This window comes from Salvelinus sp. IW2-2015, linkage group LG26 (genome assembly GCF_002910315.2).
Source record: "Salvelinus sp. IW2-2015 linkage group LG26, ASM291031v2, whole genome shotgun sequence".
NCBI lineage: Eukaryota > Metazoa > Chordata > Actinopteri > Salmoniformes > Salmonidae > Salvelinus > Salvelinus sp. IW2-2015.
The window spans coordinates 24,752,797-24,775,437 of NC_036866.1; the positions used below are offsets into that span (position 1 = coordinate 24,752,797).

The 22,641-nt window shown below is 41.7% G+C and overlaps 1 protein-coding gene across 1 annotated transcript in view; it reads left to right on the top strand.

Moving 5' to 3' along the window:
- The window catches only part of LOC111952372 (talin-2-like), a 144,693-nt gene that overhangs the window by 64,427 nt on the left and 57,625 nt on the right, over positions 1-22,641 (top strand). The window contains 5 exon segments of the mRNA XM_023970979.2: positions 6,262-6,435; positions 7,596-7,693; positions 7,899-8,028; positions 8,635-8,793; positions 14,254-14,396. Of these exon segments, the coding sequence (XP_023826747.1) occupies positions 6,300-6,435; positions 7,596-7,693; positions 7,899-8,028; positions 8,635-8,793; positions 14,254-14,396 (666 nt within the window). The 5' untranslated portion in view covers positions 6,262-6,299.

The following is a 22,641-nucleotide window of genomic DNA, read 5'->3' on the forward strand; positions in this document are numbered from 1 at the left end:
CATCTTTTATTAAGGCACTTGCACTAATATAGGTCAGGAGGTTATTTAGGTTTCATATGATTGTGGGATAAATTAATGTGTACAGTTGAAGTCGGAAGTTTACATACACTTTAGCCAAATATATTTAAACTCAGTTTTTCACCATTCCTGACGTTTAATCCTAGTAAATATTCCCTGTCTTAGGTCAGTTAGGATCACCCCTTTATTTTAAGAATATGAAATGTCAGAATAATAGTAAAGAGAATGATTTATTTTATTTTTTATTTCTTTCATCACATTCCCAGTGAGTCAGAAGTTTACATACACTCAATTAGTATTTGGTAGCATTGCCTTTAAATTGTTTAACTTGGGTCAAATGTTTCGGGTAGCCTTCCACAAGCTTCCCACAATGAGTTGGGTGAATTTTGGCCCATTCCTCCAGACAGAGCTGGTGTAAAGGAATCAGGTTTGTAGGCCTTCTTGCACGCACACGCTTTTTCAATTCTGCCCACAAATTTTCTATAGGATGAGGTCAGGGCTTTGTGATGGCCACTCCAATACCTTGACTTTGTTGTCCTTAAGCCATTTTGCCACAACTTTGGAAGTGTGCTTGGGGTCATTGTTCATTTGGAAGACACGTTTGCGACCAAGCTTTAACTTCCTGGTTGATGTCTTTAGATGTTGCCTCAATATATCCACATCATTTTCCTGCCTCATGATGCACCAGTCCCTCCTGCAGCAAAGCACCCCCACAACATGATGCTGCCACCCCCGTGCTTCACAGTTGGGATGGTGTTCTTCGGCTTGCAAGCCTCCCCCTTTTTCCTCCAAACATAACCATGGTCATTATGGCCAAACAGTTCTATTTTTGTTTCATCAGATCAGAGGACATTTCTCCAAAAAGTATGATCTTTGTCCCCATTTGCAGTTGCAAACCGTAGTCTGTCTTTTTTATGGCGGTTTTGGAGCAGTGGCTTCTTCTTTGCTGAGCGGCCTTTCAGGTTATGTCGATATAAAACTCGTTTTACTGTGGATATAGATACTTTTGTACCTGTTTCCTCCAGCATCTTCACAAGGTCCTTTGCTGTTGTTCTGGGATTGATTTGCACTTTTCGCACCAAAGTACGTTAATCTCTAGGAGACCGAATGCATCTCCTTGCTGAGCAGAATGACGGCTGCGTGTGTTTATACTTGCGTACTATTGTTTGTACAGATGAATGTGGTGCCTTCAGGCGTTTGGAAATTGCTCCCAAGGATGAACCAGACTTGTGGAGGTCTACAATTTATTTTCTGAGGTCTTGACTGATGTCTTTTGATTTTCCCATGATGTCAAGCAAAGAGGCACTGAGTTTGAAGGTAGGCCTTGAAATACATCCACAGGTACACCTCCAATTGACTCAAATGATGTCAATTAGCCTATCAGAAGCTTCTAAAGCCATGACATTTTCTGGAATTTTCCAAGCTGTTTAAAAGGCACAGTCAACTTGGTGTATGTAAACTTCTGACCCACTGGAATTGTGATACAGTGAATTATAAGTGAAATAATCTGTACGTAAACAATTGTTGGAAAAATTACTTGTGTCATGCACAAAGTAGATGTCCTATCCGACTTGCCAAAACTATAGTTTGTTAACAAGAAATGTGTGGAGTGGTTTTCATGACTCCAACTTAAGTGTATGTTAACTTCCAACTTCAACTGTATATACTGTAGATACATTGTTACTTAGTATTTGAATGTTTACAAGCTTCTTTTTATTAGTGTATTTATAATCACTGCACATTGTGTTGTCTGCATTGTGCACCCAGTCTATTTTGGTTTGAGTACATTGAGAGGGTTCATCAGTACTATATGTTTTACTGTTGACTTGTCTTTTGACTTTAAAGATGCTATATTAGGCCATCAAGCAGCTGTAAGATTTTACTAAACACAGCTGGAAGTCATAGCCACAGCTAGCTTCCCATGTACCTCTGGAATTCTGGATAACTTATTCCAGATTGTGTTGTAGCCTACACTGTCTGACTTTAATTTTGATGGGGCATGAGAAAATATTTTAAATGGTTTATTTGGGCCTATTCTGTTTACCCCCCGCCCCCCTCAACAAAAAAAACTCCATTGTGGCAATGGAGGTTTGTTGGTGATGACCCAATTCCACAAAACGTAGTGATCAGCGATCACATTGTCTCCAATGACGTGATCATGTCCAACATGTCCATCCAGCTCCCTGTTGACTGTCTGACTCTGTGACTGGTGCTGTACTAATCCAAGCTGAGTAGGAGACAGTGGCTGGCTGTCGTCGGGGGCTCTGCTCTCTGCTATTGTTATTACAACAAATCATTAGACATGAATCCCCTCCAGATGGCTTCTGACTTCAGCTCTTATTTAATTGTCCATGTTTACACTGCCCTCCAAGCTGCTCTTCTCTGTTTTGTGTAGTAAACAAACCTACCAGTAACTTAATACTGGAAGCCCTCTGGATAGATGAGAGAAAGCCCTGGTAATGATATAAGAGAGGACTGGAAATAAATACTATTTTAAGTCCACTTTGAAGCTTAATGTTTCAGTGGACACAGTAGAAACCCATTCGTTTTGTGTGTTGATATATCTGTGGTTGCGATCTGCTTGCTCCATGTTGTGTCGTCTCTGCTCTGTGATGGGTCTGTGTCGGCCTGAAAGCTGAGCTAATGAGAAGCCTGCTGCTGCTGTTGAGTGTTTGCCAGAAGAGAGAGAGGAGAGGAACTCTGTGAGAAATGGGTTCTCACGCTGCTACTGCTACTGTTAGCTCCGCTCCAGAGTAGTGATTATCCACCTGGGTTTCATAATGTGGATGCTCCCTCTCTCTCCCGCTCTCTCTCTCTGGAKTGACTGCTGGCCTTCACTTGAGAATTTCCTTGATTTGGAATGGCAAGGTCTTTTGAGTAAAATATATCCTTACTGCCTAGAACAGGAATGTTCTAATTTTTCATTCATCGCATTTGAAGCCTAAATGGCGGAGCTTTGAGCTATTATTGATGGATATAAAGCGAAACCGTGATCGAAAGGAAAGGGTGTTCTATCCTTTACGCAACGGCTGAGTTCCATTGAATGATTCTGGTTGTCTTCAGCTCCTCCTCCTACAATGTTTCTATTCCAAGATTGCAACGAATATACTGTGCAGTTCCTGCTTTCAAAATACATATTTACACTTTGATTATCACCACACAGTACAAGGCCATGTTACACCCTACTGCCCTTATAATGTTCCCTGAATCAGGGCTGTGTGTAGTAGAGGTCGACCGATTTAATTAGAGCCGATTTCAAGTTTTCATAACGATCGGTAATCGGTATTTTTGGACACGTATTTTTTATTTTTATTTATTTTTACACCTTTATTTAACTAGGCAAGTCAGTTAACACATTCTTAATTTCAATGATGGCCTAGGAACGGTGGGTTAACTGCCTTGTTCAGGGGCAGAATGACAGATTTTTACTTTGTCAGCTCGGGGATTCGTTTTTGCAACCTTCCRGTTACTAGTCCAACGCTCTAACCACCTGCTTTACATTGCACTCCAAGAGGAGCCTGCATGGCAGGCTGACTACCTGTTATGCGAGGGCAGCAAGAAGCCAAGGTAAGTTGCTAGCTAGCATTAAACTTATCTTATAAAAAAAATCTATATTAACATAATCACTAGTTAACTACACATGGTTGATGATATTACTAGTTTATCTAGCGTGTCCTGCGTTGCATATTATCGATGCGGTGCCTGTTAATTTCTCATTGAATCRCAGYCTACTTCGACAAACGGGTGATGATTTAACAAGCGCATTTGCGAAAAAATKTACCTAACCATAAACATCAATGCCTTTCTTTAAAATCAATACACAAGTATATATTTTTAAACCTGCATATTTWGTTAATATTGCCTGCTAACATGAATTTCTTATAACTAGTGAAATTTTCACTTCTCTTGCGTTCCGTGCAAGCAGTCAGGGTATATGCAGCAGTTTGGGCCGCCTGGCTCATTGCGAACTGTGTGAAGTCCGTTTATTCCTAACAAAGGCCGTAATTACTTTGCCAGAATTGTACATAATTATGACATAACATTGAAGGTTGTACAATGTAACAGCAATATTTAGACTTAGGGATGCCATCCGTTAGATAAAATACGTATCGGTTCCGTATTTCACTGAAAGAATAAACGTTTTATTTTCGAAATGATCGTTTCCGGATTTGACCATATTTATGACCTAAGGCTCGTATTTCTGGGTGTTATTATGTTATAATTAAGTCTATGATTTGATAGAGCAGTCTGACTGAGCAGCAGCAGGCTCGTAAGCATTCATTCAAACAGCACTTTCGTGCGTTTGCCAGCAGCTCTTCGCAATGCTGTTYATGACTTCAAGCCTATCAACTCCCAAGATTAGGCTGGTGTAACCGATGTGAAATGGCTAGCTAGTTAGCGGGGTGTGCGCTAATAGCATTTCAAACGTCACTCGGTCTGAGACTTGGAGTAGTTGTTCCCCTTGCTCTACAAGGGCCGCGGCTTTTGTGGAGCGATGGGTAATGATGCTTCGAGGGTGGCTGTTGTCGATGTGTTCCTGGTTCGAGCCCAGGTAGGAGGTAGCGAGGAGAGGGACGGAAGATATACTGTTACACTGGCAATACTAAAGTGYCTATAAGAACATCCAATAGTCAAAGGTATGTGAAATACAAATGATATAGAGAGAAATAGTCCTATAATTCCTATAATAACCTCAACCTAAAACTTCTTACCTGGGAATATTGAACTCACGTTAAAAGGAACCACCGGCTTTCATATGTTCTTATGTTCTGAGCAAGGAACACTTTTACTTTCTTCTCCAACACTTTGTTTTTGCATTATTTAAATCAAATTGAACATGTTTCATAATTTATTTGAGGCTAAATTGATTTGATTGATGTATTATATTAAGTTAAAATAAAAGTGTTCATTCAGTATTGTTGTAATTGTCATTATAACAAATAAATACATGTAAAAAAAATAATCGGCCAATTATGGCTTTTTTGGGCCTCCAATAATCGGTATCGGCGTTCAAAAAATCATAATCGGTCGACCTCTAGTGTGTAGCATAACCCATCCTCTGTGTGTGCACATGCCTGTGTATGTGTGGCCTGGGCTAGCTGGTCCTCATGTGGCCTTTCTAACAGAGACTAACCACATATCTGAGCCACAAAGGCGCAGCAGGACTCCTGTGGCAGGTTGTATGGAGCAGGCCCCATGCAGAGCCATTACCTCTGGCTCTTTGTGCAAAGGGACTATCTGGAGAGAAGAGGCTCTGTGTGGGCTGCAGGAGAAGGGTAGAGTGACTACTATGAAACACTGCTAGTCAGAGGGGACCTCATTCACAACCACATCATTAGAAACTTTTTCTCTGAAATTGCTCACAGAATGATTGTATGGGAAAACATTTTGTCATGGCTATATTTCTCTAAATGGAGTCAATTTGATGATTCACAAGAACAGCTTAAAACATGACCTTTGTCCCCAAGAAGGACATGGTGAATGTCAACTCATATTATCCATAATAATCCATWATATTCCCCTGTACAGTATATCTAACATATATGCACTCCCTCTACCATAAAGGTGAAAATTGAGGGTTGTCTGAAAATGGTCTTGTCATCCAGATTTGACAGTGCACCGAGTAGAGGAAAGAATTGCTGAACTAAATTCTGAAAAAAAAGAGATGCCTAACTGTTGGAGAGATCCATTGTGAATGGTTTTCCCTCCCGGCTAAGAGAAAGAAAAACATAAAAGGGTATCATTAGAGTTCACTTTTGTCTGTGTTTACTCTTTAGTAGGAATAGGAACTGCAGTGTACTGGAATTGGTTTGCCTTTTAACAGATGACATAACACCCACTGGTTTGACTCCGGTGTCTGCTTGTAAGGGGTTGTAAAACACAGATAATGATGCTGCTCTAGAATGTCATTTTCTCTGTAGCGTCTTCTGGCCTATTATTGTAGGTGACTACAGAGACGTTTGCTTTCTGCTGAAAGGTTAACCTGCTCACCTTGGCTCGGCTCAGCATATGCTAAACACTGTGTATGTAAACAATTCTACTTACTTCTTAACCTTTAAGGAATCGGGAGAGATGGAAAGTAGCTGATGCATTAGACTCATTCAAAGCAGACCTTCTACAATATACCTGAGGACAAGTATGACCATATCCTGTGTATGCTGTTCTGGTGTACATATCCAGTGTCATGTTATTCACATTTCCCTGAGCCACAGATATCTAAACACATATTTTTGTGTTTTTCAGGTGTGTAGGTTGGTGACACCAATACACCACCAGTGAAAATGGTGGCCCTGTCACTCAAGATATGTGTACGCCAGTGCAATGTGGTGAAGACCATGCAGTTTGAGCCCTCCACTCCTGTGTATGACGCCTGCAGGATCATCAGGGAGAGGGTTCCGGAAGCCCAGACTGGCCAAGGTGAGAGGTACCTCAAAATGGGGCGAACTACTGGTAATGGGGGCTCTTTGAATGTCAAATCTTAACTTGCATAAGGCTCAGTTGCACTAAGAGAAAATATAAATGCAAAAACGACATAATTACTTGTGTAAGTCACTCTGTACTGAATACTGACTGCAGTCATGTCTGCGAAAAAATAATAATGTAAAAAAAGGCATTAGTGTCTGATCTCCAATTCTGTTTCAGTGTGCATGAAAAGGATACAAACGGTTCAAAACTGTTTAAGCAGGAGATAAAAACCCATGTCACCCACAGCATGGCTTTCTGACTACAGAAAGACAGGAAACTGTTTCAAAGCCTTACAGTCTATGTTCTCGCTCTGAGGAGACTGGTTCGATCTGGGTCTGTGGGCGGTGTTTCTCTCTTGCGGAGGTGTTAGCTAGGCAGGCTGGATAAGCTCTCTGTGGTGTTAGATAGGCAGGCTGGATAAGCTCTCTGTGGTGTTTAGCTTTAGGCAGGCTGGATAAGCTCTCTGTGTGGTTAGCTAGGCAGACTGGATAAGCTCTCTGTGGTGTTAGTTAGGCAGGCTGGATAAGCTCTCTGTGGTGTTAGCTAGGCAGACTGGATACGCTCTCTGTGGTGTTAGTTAGGCACTGGATAAGCTCTCTGTGGTGTTAGCTAGGCAGGCTGGATAAGCTCTCTGTGTGTTAGCTAGGCAGACTGGATAAGCTCTCTGTGGTGTTAGCTAGGCAGGCTGGATAAGCTCTCTGTGGTGTTAGCTAGGCAGGCTGGATAATCTCTCTGTGGTGTTAGCTAGGCAGGCTGGATAAGCTCTCTGTGGTGTTAGTTAGGCAGGTTGGAGACACTCTTTAAGCTGTGAGCTCTCATTAGGCTGTAGAAACAGATTTATATCAGCTGGAGAGTCTTATGGGCAGCCATGATTACCCTTCTTTCCCAACTGAATGTCATTATATGGATAATTCATATGAATGTCAATGAGATCAGAAGAAGAGACATCCTCTACATCATAAAACAGTAACTACACAAGATGCAGTCAAAACATTGTTTTGTCAAAATAGACAGTATCTTTCATTTGGAGTTGACTCATACTATTTAAACAATCAAGCAACTGTTCCCATTACTACTGTAATATGTKTAAGTACTCTGTGTCTCTGTTTCAGCTTCTGATTACGGCCTGTTTCTCTCTGATGATGATCCCAGAAAAGGAATCTGGTTGGAGTCTGGGAGGACTCTGGATTACTACATGCTCCGGAACGGGGTAAAGCCCAATCATAGAGCCCAATCAGACCCCTGGACCACACCTCACTCAGTTCTATTTAAATCTGAAGAGGTGTTGAGAAGTCTGTGGTAGATCTGACTTAGATGTTCTACTTACATACAGATGTTTAGGTGTTCTCTTCTTGGTTTATGTCACATTCCTTTAAAGGTACTGCGTCTGATTCACCTCTCCCCTTGTTTCCCAGGATGTCTTGGAGTACAAGAAGAAACAGAGGCCCCAGAAGATCAAGATGCTGGACGGGGCAGTTAAAACTATCATGGTGGATGACTCTAAAACTGTAGGAGAGCTGCTTGTTACCATATGCAGTAGAATAGGTGGGTAAACTCTCTCCAACTGCAATGTGAACCCAGTCAACCAATCCACTAGCCTTAAATTATTAAACCTGGTCCTATTTTTAGCTCACTACCTTACAGTATGGATGCACGTCCCCTAGCTTTCAGAACATAAGAATTAGCTATGGTACTGGCATAGTCCAGATTTTATATAGATATGTTTGATGGTGTAAAACATATTTTCCTCCTCTGTTAGAATTATGGGTGGTAATTGTGTAGCCATAGACTGTGCTGTCCTCTCCTCTCATGGAGGTGTTTCTTTCCACAGCCATATATTTCAATTATGCTGGGCTGCCTGTGCCCAAACTCAATTGGGTGAGGAGAAGAGAGATGTCTGGTAGATCTCTTTATTGGCTAGTGTTTGTTTAGAGAGGGCTTTCTGCTTGGCTTCTCCTCTTCTGAATTCCCACTTTAGTTTTCTGGCTGCTCTCCAGTTTCCCCCACTGTTTTTTCTGGGCAGAGGGAGGTAGAGAGGGAGGACGTAGGAGGCAGGGAATGGTTTCTCTGATATGCCACAGCTCAACGTGCTGGCTCTGTGCTCTAAACTGCTCCCTCTCTGAGATTTTCCTGGCTGTGTCTCCTCTTCAGGAATCACCAACTACGAGGAGTACTCCCTGCTCCAGGAGGGGGTGGAGGAGAAGAAGGAGGACGGTCATGGGACAGGCACCCTGAAGAAGGACAGGACTCTGCTCCGAGACGAGAGGAAGATGGAAAAGCTCAAAGCCAAACTCCACACAGACGATGACTGTGAGTTTGAAGAGCAGTTCCATAAGAACACAAAATGTGTTGTTAATTGTCTAGTATTACATGCTCCCAGTCAACGCCCCTACCAAAGTCTCATTAATAAATACATGTAAGTCTAGTATCATCTCATTTTAACATGTGCTTTATCTCTAAATTCAAAGTCATAGTACTGTATCAATGTTTAATTATTTTACCACAATGTGACAGAAACAGGAATGTCACCAGGACCCGGCTTTCAGGGCTTTAGCCCCGACTGATTTTGGGTCAGCCCCGAATCTTTTGTACTGCTGTGATGGTGTAAAAAATATTTTATAGTCAACTAAATGAGCCACTTAGTTCAAGCTGTGATTACATGAAACTCCTGAAGCCATCCAAATGGGATACAGTGGCTTGCGAAAGTATTCACCCTCCTTGGCATTTTTCCTATTTTATTGCCTTACAACCTGGAATTAAAATAGATCTTTGGGGGTTTGTATCATTGAATTTACACAACATGCYTACCACTTTGAAGATGCAAAAGATGCAAAACAAACAAGAAGTAAGAACAAAAAACTGAAAACTTGAGCATGTGTAACTATTCACCCCCCAAAGTCAATACTTTGTAGAGCCACCTTTTGCAGCAATTACAGCTGCAAGTCTCTTGGGGTGTCTTTATAAGCTTGGCACATCTAGCCACTGGGCTTTTTGCCCGTTCTTTAAGGCAAAACTTCTCCAGCTCCTTCAAGTTGGATGGGTTCCGATGGTGTACAGCAATCTTTAAGTCATACCACAGATTCTCAATTGGATTGAGTTCTAGGCCATTCCAAGACATTTAAATGTTTCCCCTTAAACCACTCAAGTGTTGCTTTAGCAGTATGCTTAGGGTCATTGTCCTGCTGGAAGGTGAACCTCTGTCCCAATCTCAAATCTCTGGAAGATTGAAACTGATTTCCCACATGAATTTCCCTGTATTTAGCGCCATCATTCATTCCTTCAAATCTGACCAGTTTCCCAGTCCGTGCTGATTTAAAAACATCCCCACAGCATGGGGATGGTATTCTCGTGGTGTTGGGTTTGCGCCAGACATAGCGTTTTCCTTGATGGCCAAAAAGCTCAATTTTAGTCTCATCTGACCAGAGTACCTTCTTCCATATGTTTGGGGAGTCTCCCACATGCCTTTTGGCGAACACCAAACTTGTTTTCTTATTTTTTTCTTTAAGCAATGGCTTTTTTCTGTCCACCCTTTCAATAAACCCAGCTCTGTGGAGTGTATGGCTTAAAGTGGTCCTATGGACAGATGGCTTAAAGTGGTCCTATGGACAATGTCCACTGTGGAGCTTTGGTCTCTTTGTTTCCTCTCTGGTTAATGCCCTCCTTGCCTGGTACATGAGTTTTGGTGGGCGGCCCTCTCTTGGCAGGTTTGTTGTGGTGCCATATTCTTTACATTTTTTAAATAATGGATTTAATGGTGCTCCGTGRGATGTTCAAAGTTTCWGATATTTTTTATAACCCAAACCTGATCTGTATTTTTCCACAACTTTATGCCTGGCCTGTTTGGAGAGCTCCTTGGTCTTCATGGTGCCGCTTGCTTGGTGGTGCCCCTTGCTTAGTGGTATTGCAGACTCTGGGGCCTTTCAGAACAGGTGTATATATACTGAGATCATGTGACAGATCATTTGACACTTAGATTGCACACAGATGGACTTTATTTAACTAATTATGTGACTTCTGAAGGTAATTGGTTGCACCAGATCTTATTTAGGGGCTTCATAGCAAAGGGGTGAATACATATGCACACACCACTTTTCAAAAAGAAAAAATTGAATTATTTGAAACAAGTTGGGTTTTTTTTTCATTTCACTTCACCAATTTGGACTATTTTGTGTATGTCCATTACATGAAATCCAAATAAAATCGATTTAAATTACAGGTTGTAATGCAACAAAATAGGAAAAATTCCAAGGAGGATGAATACTTTTGCAAGGCACTGTAATCAGGGGTGTATAGTGTCCGCAGCGCAGTGACACGCCACCACTTCTCAGAATGGTGCAGTGTCTCGCTAGATCACTTAACGATGAATTAGTATTCTACATAACAAACCAAATATAAAAGCATAGATAATGTTAAGCTACTGTTAGAACAAAAACACCACATCATTTCTTATGAGAGTAGGATGATTGTGCTTGATTTAGATATTTTTTTTTAATCTCATGAGGACAGAACTCAACAGCACGCATCATATGCTTTGATTGAAACAAAATACAGGTGGCTGTGTTTAACGCCATCTGCTCTAAAATGTAATAAAAAAATTGTTAGGCTACTTAACCTAYATCATTCAAGAAGGTCGAAATGCATTTTCCCATGAAATTGATTTGGATCAAATGGTTTGCATGCATGCAGCATGGACTTTTCACCTGTAAAACATGAAGAATTATCATTCACAATTGTCAGTGATGATTGCCTAATGTATAATTAGGTAGGCCTAATTTGATGTTTTAGGATTTAAAAAAAAKATTGCTTTTTTATTGAGCCATTTCTGTGTAGGCACTTCTTAGCTGTGTGCTTAGGGTCATTGTCCTGTTGGAAGGTGATCCTTCGCTCCAGTCTGAGGTCCTGAGCGCTCTGGAGCAGGTTTGCATTAAGGATCTCTCTGTACTTTGCTCTGTTCATCTTTCCCTCAATCCTGACTAGTCTCCCAGTCCCTGCCGCTGAAAAATATACCCACAGCATGATGCTGCCACCACCATGCTTCACCATAGGGATGGTGCCTGGTTTCTTTCAGATGTGACGCTTGGTATTCGGGCCAAAGAGTTCAATCTTGGTTTCATCAGACCCGAGAATCTTGTTTCTCATGGTCTGAGAGTCCTTTAGGTGTCTTTTGGCAAACTCCAAGCGGGCTGTCAGGTGCCTTTTACTGAGCAGTGGCTTCCGTCTGGCCACTCTACCATAAATGCCTGGTTGGTGGAGTGCTGCAGATATGATTTCCAAATCATGTCCAATCAATTGAATTTACCACTGGTGGCGCCAATCAAATTGAAGAAACATCTCAAGGATGATCAATTGAAACAGGATGCACCTGAGCTCAATTTTGAGTCTCATAGCAAAGGGTCTGATTATTTATGTCAGTGAGGTATTTCTACAAACCGGTTTTCACTTTGTCATWATGGGGTATTGTGTGTAGATTGATGAGAAAAGTAAATGTAATCCATTTTAGAATAAGGCTGTAACGTAACAAAATGTGGGAAAAGGGAAGGGGTCTGAATACTTTCCGAATGCACTGTATCTGTAACCACTGTTGGATACTTTGACTTAATGAATTTATTATTTTGTAATTGTAGGCTAGGCTACTTGCTGATACATTATTTTAAATATTATTGAAACAGTAGGCCTACCTACACAATAAGCTCATATGGGGTTGCTGACCACAATCCATTGAATTATTAATAAGAAGTGTTGATTATTTGGCCTTGGGGAGAGCACAGCGCATGGAAGAACCTAGCACCGCAGGAAAGGGTGCTGGAAGTGTTGCAGATAAATTTAAATAAATTGACCAACTTATATAATTACTCCTATCTCTACAGAAATAAATGAAATCATTGAAAATACTACACCAGAGAGCATCATTTAGCCAGAGAGGATCAATAGCTTTAAAAAACAATTTMTGTATATTGTGTTTTGTCACATTATAAGCGCATACTGTATGCCTACAGTTGGGAATCCTGCCATTGGGCAGCCCGCTCCGCAAATATATTAAACAGCTGGTTGTCAAGTTATGGCTGTCAATGTGGATGTCAATGAACAGCAGGCAGCAGCTAATAGGTCTTTTGCAATATTTCAAAATGCAATTGCAGAAAATATATAAGTGAGGGCCGCTGGAAAGTTGCTGGACTATAATTTCCTCATATTGTAGGTTTAAGATCAGTGAATCCACTCTTTTCATTGGCTGTTGGTTGCATTTAAGACATTGGTCGTTCATTTTATTCATCTCAGTATGTCAATATCAGAGTAGCTTGTCATTTTATGTGGTATATTCTTTTTAAATTGTATTGTCAGTCATGTAAAATTAACGTTGAATTGCAGAAAATTATTTGAGAAAATACTACTTTTTTCTCGGACCATTCAACCACTCAGCCCCTGGTCTTCAGGACTGAGCCCTGAATGTTATGAAACTCTGGTGATGGCCCTGGACAGAGATTGTATTTTGAAAAGTTTGAATTCATAAATCATCATCAAAATGTCTCCTTATTCTCAGCAGAACAGTATTCAAATTACTGCGCTCATGTTTAGTTGAACTTCACTTGGTGATTTAGTTTGTTTTGAGACATAAAAAAGTACATTTTTGCCCTGTAATTTAAATCTGCTTGTCTAGACCCATCTGCTTTATTTGACTGTCAGCATRCCTAATCCCAGTAGCAGAAGTGTATGTTTCTCTGTATACATACTGTACAATATCAGTCAAAAGTTTGGACACACCTACTCATTCAAGGGTTTTTCTTTATTTTGACTATTTACTACATTGTAGAATAATAGTGAAGACATCAAAATGTAGTAACCAAAAAAATGTTAAACAAATCTAAATATGTTTTATATTTGAGATTTTTCAAAGTAGCCACCGTTTGTCTTGATGACAGCTTGGCACACTCTTGGCTTTCTCTCAACCAGCTTCATGAGGTTGTCACCTAGAATGCATTTCAAATAACAGGAGTGCCTTGTTAATTTGTGAAATTTAATTCCTTAATGCATTTGAGCCAATCAGTTGTGTTGTGACAAGGTAGGGGTGGTATACAGAAGATAGCCCTATTTGGTAAAAGAGCAAGTTCATATTATGGCAAGAACAGCTCAAATAAGCGAAGAGAAATGACAGTCCATCATTACTTTAAGACATGAAGGTAAGTCAATACGGAACATTTCAAGAACTTTAACATTTCTTCAAGTGCAGTCGCAAAACCATCAAGCGCTATGATGAAGCTGACTCTCATGAGGACCGCCACAAGAAAGGAAGACCCAGCGTTACCTCTGCTGCAGAGGATAAGTTCATTAGTTACCAGCCTCAGAAATTGCAGCCCAAGTAAATGCTTCACAGTGTTCAAGTAACAGACACATCTCATCATCAACTGTTCAGAGGAGACTGTGAATCAGGCCTTCATGGTCGAATAGCTGCAATTCAGCATATGTGGGAACTCCTTAGACTGTTGGAAAAGCATTCCAGGTGAAGCTGGTTGAGAGAATGCCAGAGTGTGCAAAGCTGTCATCAAGGCAAGGGTGGCTACTTTGAAGAATCTCAAATCTCAAATATATTTAGATTTGTTTAACACTTTTTKGGTTACCACATGATTCCATATGTGTTATTTCATAGTTTTGATGTCTTCACCATTATTCTACAATGTAGAAAATAGTAGCAATAAAGAAAAACCCTTGAATGAGTAGGTGTGTCCAAACATTTCACTGGTACTATACGTGAGTGTGTTTTTTTTCTCTTGTCAGTGAACTGGCTGGACCACAGCCGGACGTTCAGAGAGCAGGGGGTGGAGGAGAGTGAGATGCTGCTGCTCAGACGCAAGTTCTTCTACTCCGACCAGAATGTGGACTCACGAGACCCTGTCCAGCTCAACCTTCTCTATGTACAGGTCAGGCCCCTCTCTCTTTCTTTCTCTCTATGCTCATTGCTGCCCGGCATACAGTAATACAGCTGTAGTAAACTAGCCTCCTCAATTCCGCTCTACTCTGCCCTCCCCTGACTCTTCCTGTAGCCCTACGGTCAATAAAACAGACATCAGCAAAAACACAGCTGAATCTGCTGCCCAAGGCTATGGGGCTGTAGCTCCTAAGCAGTGTGCTGTCCTACAGCCTTGCTGGTACTGTTGCATCACAARCTCGCTGGCTTATGCAGCTTTGCTGGTACTGCAGTTCTCAGAGGATGAGCTGGGCCTGGCTTACAGGGGTATGTGTATGTGGATCACAGACAGGCTATCTTATGGTGCTGTGCCGGTGCTGCTGTGCTGTGGGGATTGGGTCAACCTTGCAAGGCTGATTGTACACTACAGTGTTGTTGTACACTACAGTGTGGATGGAGTTGGAGTAGGAGAGAGGGCTGCTGACACAGGGAGTTGAGCCTGCACTACACCAGGCATGCTTTGCTCACTGCACACCTCACTGCATCCACATTAGCTTCCCCTTGCCTTGAGGTTGAGAGGAGAGCTCCCCGCTGACACCTGGACTCACAGAGGAGCATGCTATGCACAGTACTGTACACATATACAGTTGAAGTAAGCAGTTTACATACACCTTGGCCAAATACATTTAAACTCAGTTTTTCACCATTCCTGACATTTAATCTTAGTAAATATTCCCTGTCTTAGGTTGGTTAGGATCACCCCTTTATTTTAAGAATATGAAATGTCAGAATAATAGTAAAGAGAATGATTTATGTAAATGATTTATTTCAGTTTTTATTTCTTTCATCACATTCCCAGTGAGTCAGAAGTTTACATACACTCAATTAGTATTTGGTAGCATTGCCTTTAAATTGTTTAACTTGGGTCAAAGTTTCGGGTAGCCTTTCACAAGCTTCCACAATAAGTTGGGTGAATTTTGGCCATTTCCTCCTGACAGAGCTGGTCTTACTGAGTCAGGTTTGTAGGCCTCCTTGCTCGTACACACTTTTTCAGTTCTGCCCACAAATGTTCGATATGATTGAGGTCAGGGCTTTGTGATGGCCATTCCAATACCTGACTTTGCTGTCCTTAAGCTATTTTGCACAACAATTGGAAGTATGCTTGGGGTCATTGTCCATTTGGAAGACCCATTTGCGACCAAGCTTTAACTTCCTGACTGATGTCTTGAATGTGTTCTTTCAATATATCCACATAATTTCCTGCCTCATAATGCCATTTTTTTTGTGAAGTGCACAGTCCCTCCTGCAGCAAAGCACCCCACAACATGATGCTGCCACCCCGTGCTTCACGGTTAGGATGGTGTTCTTTGGCTTGCAAGCCTCCCCTTTTTCTCCAAACATAACGATGGTCATTATGGCCAAACAGTTTATTTTTGTTTCATCAGATCAGAGGACATTTCTCTAAAAAGTATGATCTTTGTCCCCATGTGCAGTTCCAAACCATAGTCTGTCTTTTTTATGGCGTGTTATATACGGTAAACACATATATACGCCATAAATACACATGCGCGCACACACTCACTTAGACACCTACATAAATACTGTACTGTACATCCATTGTTAACTCCCTCCTTGTCTTACATGCTGCATCCTAGCTTCAGTCCATAAATACATCTATAGTTAACAGTATCCTTCTCCCTATCCTCCCCTTCACTCTTTTATCTTCTCTCTCTTGCCCTGACTCCTTCCCTCTCTCTGTTTTTTTCCTCACGCCCTCTCAATCCATAAACAATCCTGACACATCACACCCGTTACTCTGGCATACATTGCAGTGTTCCATCATGCATTCCTTTTCTCACAAACACAGGCCTGTATTCTTTCTCACAAAAACACATTTCCTTCCTCCAGCTATTTGTCCCTTTGCTCTCTTGCTGCCTTCCCCCTCCTTTCTTGTTTCACTCAGTCACACACAGAAGCACGCAGACACACATACATACACACAAACTCACACATGCTGAACAGAGTCCCCCCCCCCTCACATGGCGCCTCAGACTCCAGTGACTCTAATTTGTCACAATATTAAAAAGGCCTGACAGAGCAAGAAAGAAAGGGAGCATTCTCTGGCCTGGGAACTTCTCCCTCTGCAGTGCTCTCAGATGCGTCTCCGGAACATGATCATACTACACATGCTTCTTGTCAATGTCTCTATTCTGCTACGATGGAATAGTCCTCATTCACCATGCAGCCATTACCATAGGAGACTGACTTAGTAGGTTCATTTAGTGAGTGTAGATTATAGTATCATCCCTGGCATTCTTTAGGGAGAGCCTCTTAGTGATGAGCCCCAATGTTTATTAATGATGTGCAGCTTCCATGATCTCATCCGCACCCCTCCAACCAGCGGGGGTCTCCAGCAGTTACAGCCCCAGCATTCATAACCAGACACCAGACAATCCACTCCTTTCACACATCTATCTACTCCACTACTACAGGAAATACAGCGCCATGGAAACAACCTTTGTGTTGAGTTGGGCGGTATCCACATTTCCATATCTTCATACTGTTCCTGCACACGAGTGACACCATTTCTTTCCAATGTATTATTGAAATGTTTGTTATGCTAAAAAATGCTAACAAAGTACTAACGAATTCCCATTGTGGACGCTAGCTAAATGCTAATGAATGCCAACAAACTACTATCTCAGAAGGCTATACTCACACTTGCCAAGTACCTCAACTCCTTGTTGAACACAGATTATATWTTTTTTTTATTAACCTCTTAACCTTTATTAATAAAATAAAATAATTTCTTAAATCCTTACCATGGACCTATATTTGTCATCTGTTGTTGCGTGCCTTTCTTTGCTCAAATCCATACTTTTTTGTAAAACGTTAATCAAATACAACCACCGACTGTTTCCTTGAGATTCAATTGGCACAACTTAGAGCAACAGTAATGAGAAAACAGTCGGTGGTTCTATTTGATTAACGTTTTATTCAAATGTATGGATTTCAGCACTTGGCAATACTCACATTTGATCCAGAGGTGGATTGAGTGTCTCTGCTGTAACCAAGAAGCTTAATATTCTAAGCTAGCCACCTGACATTATAGCTTGCAAGTTAGCAAACCAAATGCGTAGAGCCCTGAGCTAGAGAAAATGTATTTGGCACATCTAAGATAGTTAACTTTATATATATTTAGCTGGCAGACATTAGTAGTGACTTTCAAGTGTTTCTTGATCACCTTTTGTGCTGATCAACAGTGGATCGGCACGTCACGTTTGTTCCATGTACTTTTTGTAAACAAACGTTTAATGTATTTGTGAGATGAGATAATGAAAATCCTACCGTCGGTACTTCAAAGTACGTGGTATATATGGTTAGTACGTTATACCATCCAAGCCTAGTTTTGTCCCCCTTTTCATCAGAGCTTCAGTTTCTTGATTGTTATTGTATGTGGTCTCATCTAAATGCAGTATATGTGTAACCAATCCAGTCTACATACGTTCTAAACAGAATATCCATGTGTTTTGCTGTGGCATGGAGGTTCTTGTTATTGATTTTCCTATTGAGTTATTAGCTGGTTAGTAAGGCGATTTACGGTGGTATGAATTAGGCAATTATCTCATTGTCAGCGTTTGTTCATTGCTGTAATATTCCCCCCAGGTTAATGGAGGAACTCTTTAGGGTACAGTAGTAGACTGATTGACATTAGTGCTAACAGAGAGTGGGGTATGTTGAGCTATGTTTTGCATTCAGCATCACTACGTCAAGGGAAATATAGTATTCTATCAAACAAAGGTATCTACATATATTTCAGAATGTTGTGTATCCCTGGAAAAAAATCTGAATTCATGTAAACATAATAGTTTCGAAAACATAGCTGGTCTCTTGGCACAACTTACACCGGTTATGGGGTAAGTTGAGCATAGGCACAGGGTAAGTGGGTGATGGTGTCCTTTGACAGTGGGTGATGGTGCTGGTAGGTCAAAGTTTAGTTCATGAAATAGGGGTGTGGTATATTGTATATCTCAAATGCATGCCTACATTCAGATACACACTGAGAGTACAAAACATTAAAGACACCAGCCCCTTCCATGACATAGTCTGACCAGATGAATCCAGGTGAAAACTATGATCCCTTATTGATGTTAAATCAAATCACATGAAACTTTATTTGTCACATGCACCGAGTACAACAAGTCTAGACAAGTCCTTAACCAACAGTGCAGTTCAAGAAAGAGTTAAGAAAATATTTACCAAATAAACTAAAGTGAAAAATAATAAAAAAGTAACAGAATAACAGAACAATAATGAGGCTATATACAGGGTGTACCGGTACCGAGTCAGTGTGCGGGGGTACAGCTTAGTTAAGGTAATTTGTACATGTAGGTAGGGGTGAAGTGACTAATAAACAGCGAGTAGCAGCATTGTACAAAACAAATGGGGAAGTGGGGTGTCAATGTAAAGTCTGGTGGTTTTGTTGTGCCCTCTTCACAACTGTCTTGGTGTGTTTGGGCCAAGATAGTTCGTTGGTGATGTGGATACTAAGGAACTTGAAACTCTCGACCCGCTCTGCTACAGCCCCGTCGATATTAATGGGGGCCTGTTCGGCACGCCTTTTCCTGTAGTCCACGATCAGCTCCTTTGTCTTGCTCACATTGAGGGAGAAGTTGTTGTCCTGACACCACACTGCTAGTTCTCTGACCTCCTCCCTATAGGCAGTCTCATCGTTGTCGGTGTTCAGGCATAACACTGTTGTGTCATCAGCAAACTTAATGATGGTGTTGGAGTCGTGTTTGGCCACGCAGTCGTGGGTGAACAGGGAGTACAGGAGKGGACTAAGTACACACCCCTGAGAGGCCCCAGTGTTGAGGATCAGCGTGGCAGATGTGTTGTTGCCAGCCCTTAGCAACTGGGGGTGGGCCGTCAGGAAGTCCAGGATCCAGTTGCAGAGGGAGGTGTTTAGTCCCAGGGTCCTTAGCTTAGTGTTGAGCTTTGTGGGCACTATGGTGTTGAATGCTGAGCTGTAGTCAATGAACAGCATTCTCACATACAGTAGGTATTCCTTTTGTCCAGGTGGGAAAGGGCAGTGTGGAGTGCGATTGAGATTGCATCATCTGTGGATCTGTTGTGGTGGTATGCAAATTGGAATGGGTCTAGGGTATCCGGGAGGATGCTGTTGATGTGAGCCATGACCAGCCTATCAAAGCACTTCATGGCTACAGACGTGAGTGTTACGGGTCGGTAGTCATTTAGGCAGGTTACCTTRGTGTTCTTGGGCACAGGAACTATGGTGGTTTGCTTGAAACATGTTGGTATTACAGACTCRGWCAGGGAGAGGTTGAAAATGTCAGTGAAGACACTTGCCAGTTGGTCYGCGCATGCTTTGAGTACATGTCCTGGTAATCCGTCTGGCCCCGCTGCTTTGTGAACGTTGACCTGTTAAAAGGTCTTGCTCACATCGGCTACCGAGAGCGTTATCACACAGTCATCCAGAACAGCTGGTGCTCAGTGTTGCTTGCCTCGAAGCGAGCCTAAAAGGCATTTAGCTCTTCTGGTAGGCTCGCGTCACTGGGCAGCTCGCGTCTGGGTTTCCCTTTGTAGTCCGTAATAGTTTAAGCCCTGCCACATCCGACGAGCATCAGAGCCGGTGTAGTAGGATTCAATCTTAATCCTGTATTGACACTTTGCTTGTTTGATGGTTTGTCTGAGGGCATAGCGGGATTTCTTACAAGTGTTCGGATTAGTGTCCCGCTCCTTGAAAGCGGCAGCTCTAGCCTTTAGCTCGATGCGGATGTTGCCTGTACTCCATGGCTTCTGTTTGGGATGTGTACGTACAGTCACTGGGGACGACGTCGTCGATGCACTTATTGATGAAGCCGATGACTGAGGTGGTCCCGGAACATATTCCAGTCTGTGCTAGCAAAACAGTCCTGTAGTAGCATCCAGGTCACCTGACCACTTCCGTATTGAGCGAGTCACTGGTACTTCCTGCTTTAGTTTTTGCTTGTAATCAGGAATCAGGAGGATATAATTATGGTCAGATTTGCCAAATGAAGGGCGGAGGGGAGCTTTGTATGCATCTCTGTGTGTGGAGAAAAGGTGGTCTAGAGCTTTTTYTCCTCTGGTTGCACATGTGACATGCCGGTAAAAAWTTTGGGAAAACAAGTTTTAAGTTTGTCTGCATTAAAGTCCCCAGCCACTAGGAGCGCCACTTCTGGATGAGCATTTTCTTGTTTTCTTATGGCCTTATAGAGTTGGTTGAGTGCGGTCTTAGTGCCAGCATCGGTCTGTGGTGGTAAATAGACTGCTACGAATAATATAGATGAGAACTCTCTTGGTAGGTAGTGTGGTCTACAGCTTATCATAAGGTTCTCTACCTCAGGTGAGCAATACCTCGAGACTTCTTTAATATTAGACATCGCGCAACAGCTGTTATTGACAAATAGACACCCCCCCACCCCTCGTCTTACCAGACATAGCTTCTTCTCTGTTCTGCCGGTGAATGGAAAATCCCGCCAGCTCTGTTATCCATGTTGTCGTTCAGCCACGACTCAGTGAAACATAAGGTATTCGTTTTTAATGTCCCATTGGTTGGATAATCGTAATTGTAGGTCATCAATTTTATCTTCCAATGATTGCATATTAGCCAGTAGAACAGAAGGCAGTGGGAGTTAACTCGGTGCCTACGGATTCTCAGAAGGCAACCCAACCCTTTTCTTTCGTCTTTTCTTCACGCAAATTACGGGGATTTGGACCTGTTCCYGGGAAAGCAGTATATCCTTCTCGTCGGACTCGTTAAAGGAAAAAACTTCTTACAGTTCGTGGTGAGTAATCGCTGTTCTGAATGCCAGAAGTTTTTTGGGGTCTTAAGAGACGGTAGCAGCAACATTATGTACAAAATAAGTTACAAACAATGCAAAAAAACTAACAAAAGAGCATAGTTGGTTAGGAGGATGTAAAACGTTCAGGAGACGGGTTAAAGAAGGATTTTTAAGCCTTGAGACAATTGAGACATGGATTGTATAAGTGTGCCGTTCAGAGGGTGAATGGGCAAGACAAAATAGTGCCTTTGAACGGGGTATGGTAGTAGATGCCTGGCGCACGGTTTGTGTCAAGAACTGTAGAGTCCATGCACTTTGAGGCCACTAAGCCCATGAAACTGGTCCGCAAGATTGTTAATAATATTATGCTTAGCAAATTCAGACTCATGTCATCAGATAAGACCTTGTGTACCTCTGATATTCTATCATAGGCTCTCTTTCACACAGGTACATGTTCGTTTTCTTTTTTGTCAGTGTCATTCAGTAAAAAATAATGAATCCCTTGCTGCTGCTCAAATGGACTTCTTCCCTTCTCTCACTTCCTTGGCTGCTCTCAAGGGGCGCTAAACCCCTTCTTGTTTTACGTTTGTATTCACAGCGCATGATGTATGCTCTGTGTCAATAAAAATGTATGACACATTGCCAAAAAATACTATTAAAAAAAAACTATTATGCAACAAAATGTAATCATCATTTGTATGGGGTATGGTGGCCATTGGCTCAATGCTAGAGGACAGATAGCTCCACCCATATGGATCTCGAGAGAGAGAGAGAGAGAGCCACGGAGAGAGAGAGAGAGCCACGGAGAGAGAGAGAGAGCGTAGATAATAAACAAAAGTGAAATAAAACATAAAAATGAACAGTAAACATCACACTCACAAAAGTTCCAAAAGAATAAAGACATTTCAAATGTCATATTATGTCTATATACTGTGTTGTAACGATGTGCAAATAGTTAAAGTACAAAAGGGAAAATAATAACACATTTGGGTTGTATTTGTTCTTCACTGGTTGCCCTTTTCTTGTGCCAACAGGTCACACATCTTGCTGCTGTGATGGAACACAGATCTTTCACCCAGTAGATATGGGAGTTTATCAAAATTGGGTTTGTTTTCAAATTCTTTGTGGATCTGTGTAATCTGTGGGAAATATGTCTCTCTAATATGGTCATACATTTGGCAGGAGGTTAGGAAGTGCAGATCAGTTTCCACCAAATTTTTCTCAATCTCAAGGCTATGCTCACAGTCTGTACACAGTAAAAGCTTTCCTTATGTTTGGGTCAGTCACAGTGGTCAGGTATCTGCCACTGTGTACTAGAGCCAAATAGCATTCTAGTTTTCTCCGTTTTTTTGTTAATCCTTTCCAATGTGTCAAGTAATTATCTTTTATTTTTCTTATGATTTGGTTGGGTCTAATTATGTTGCTGTCTGA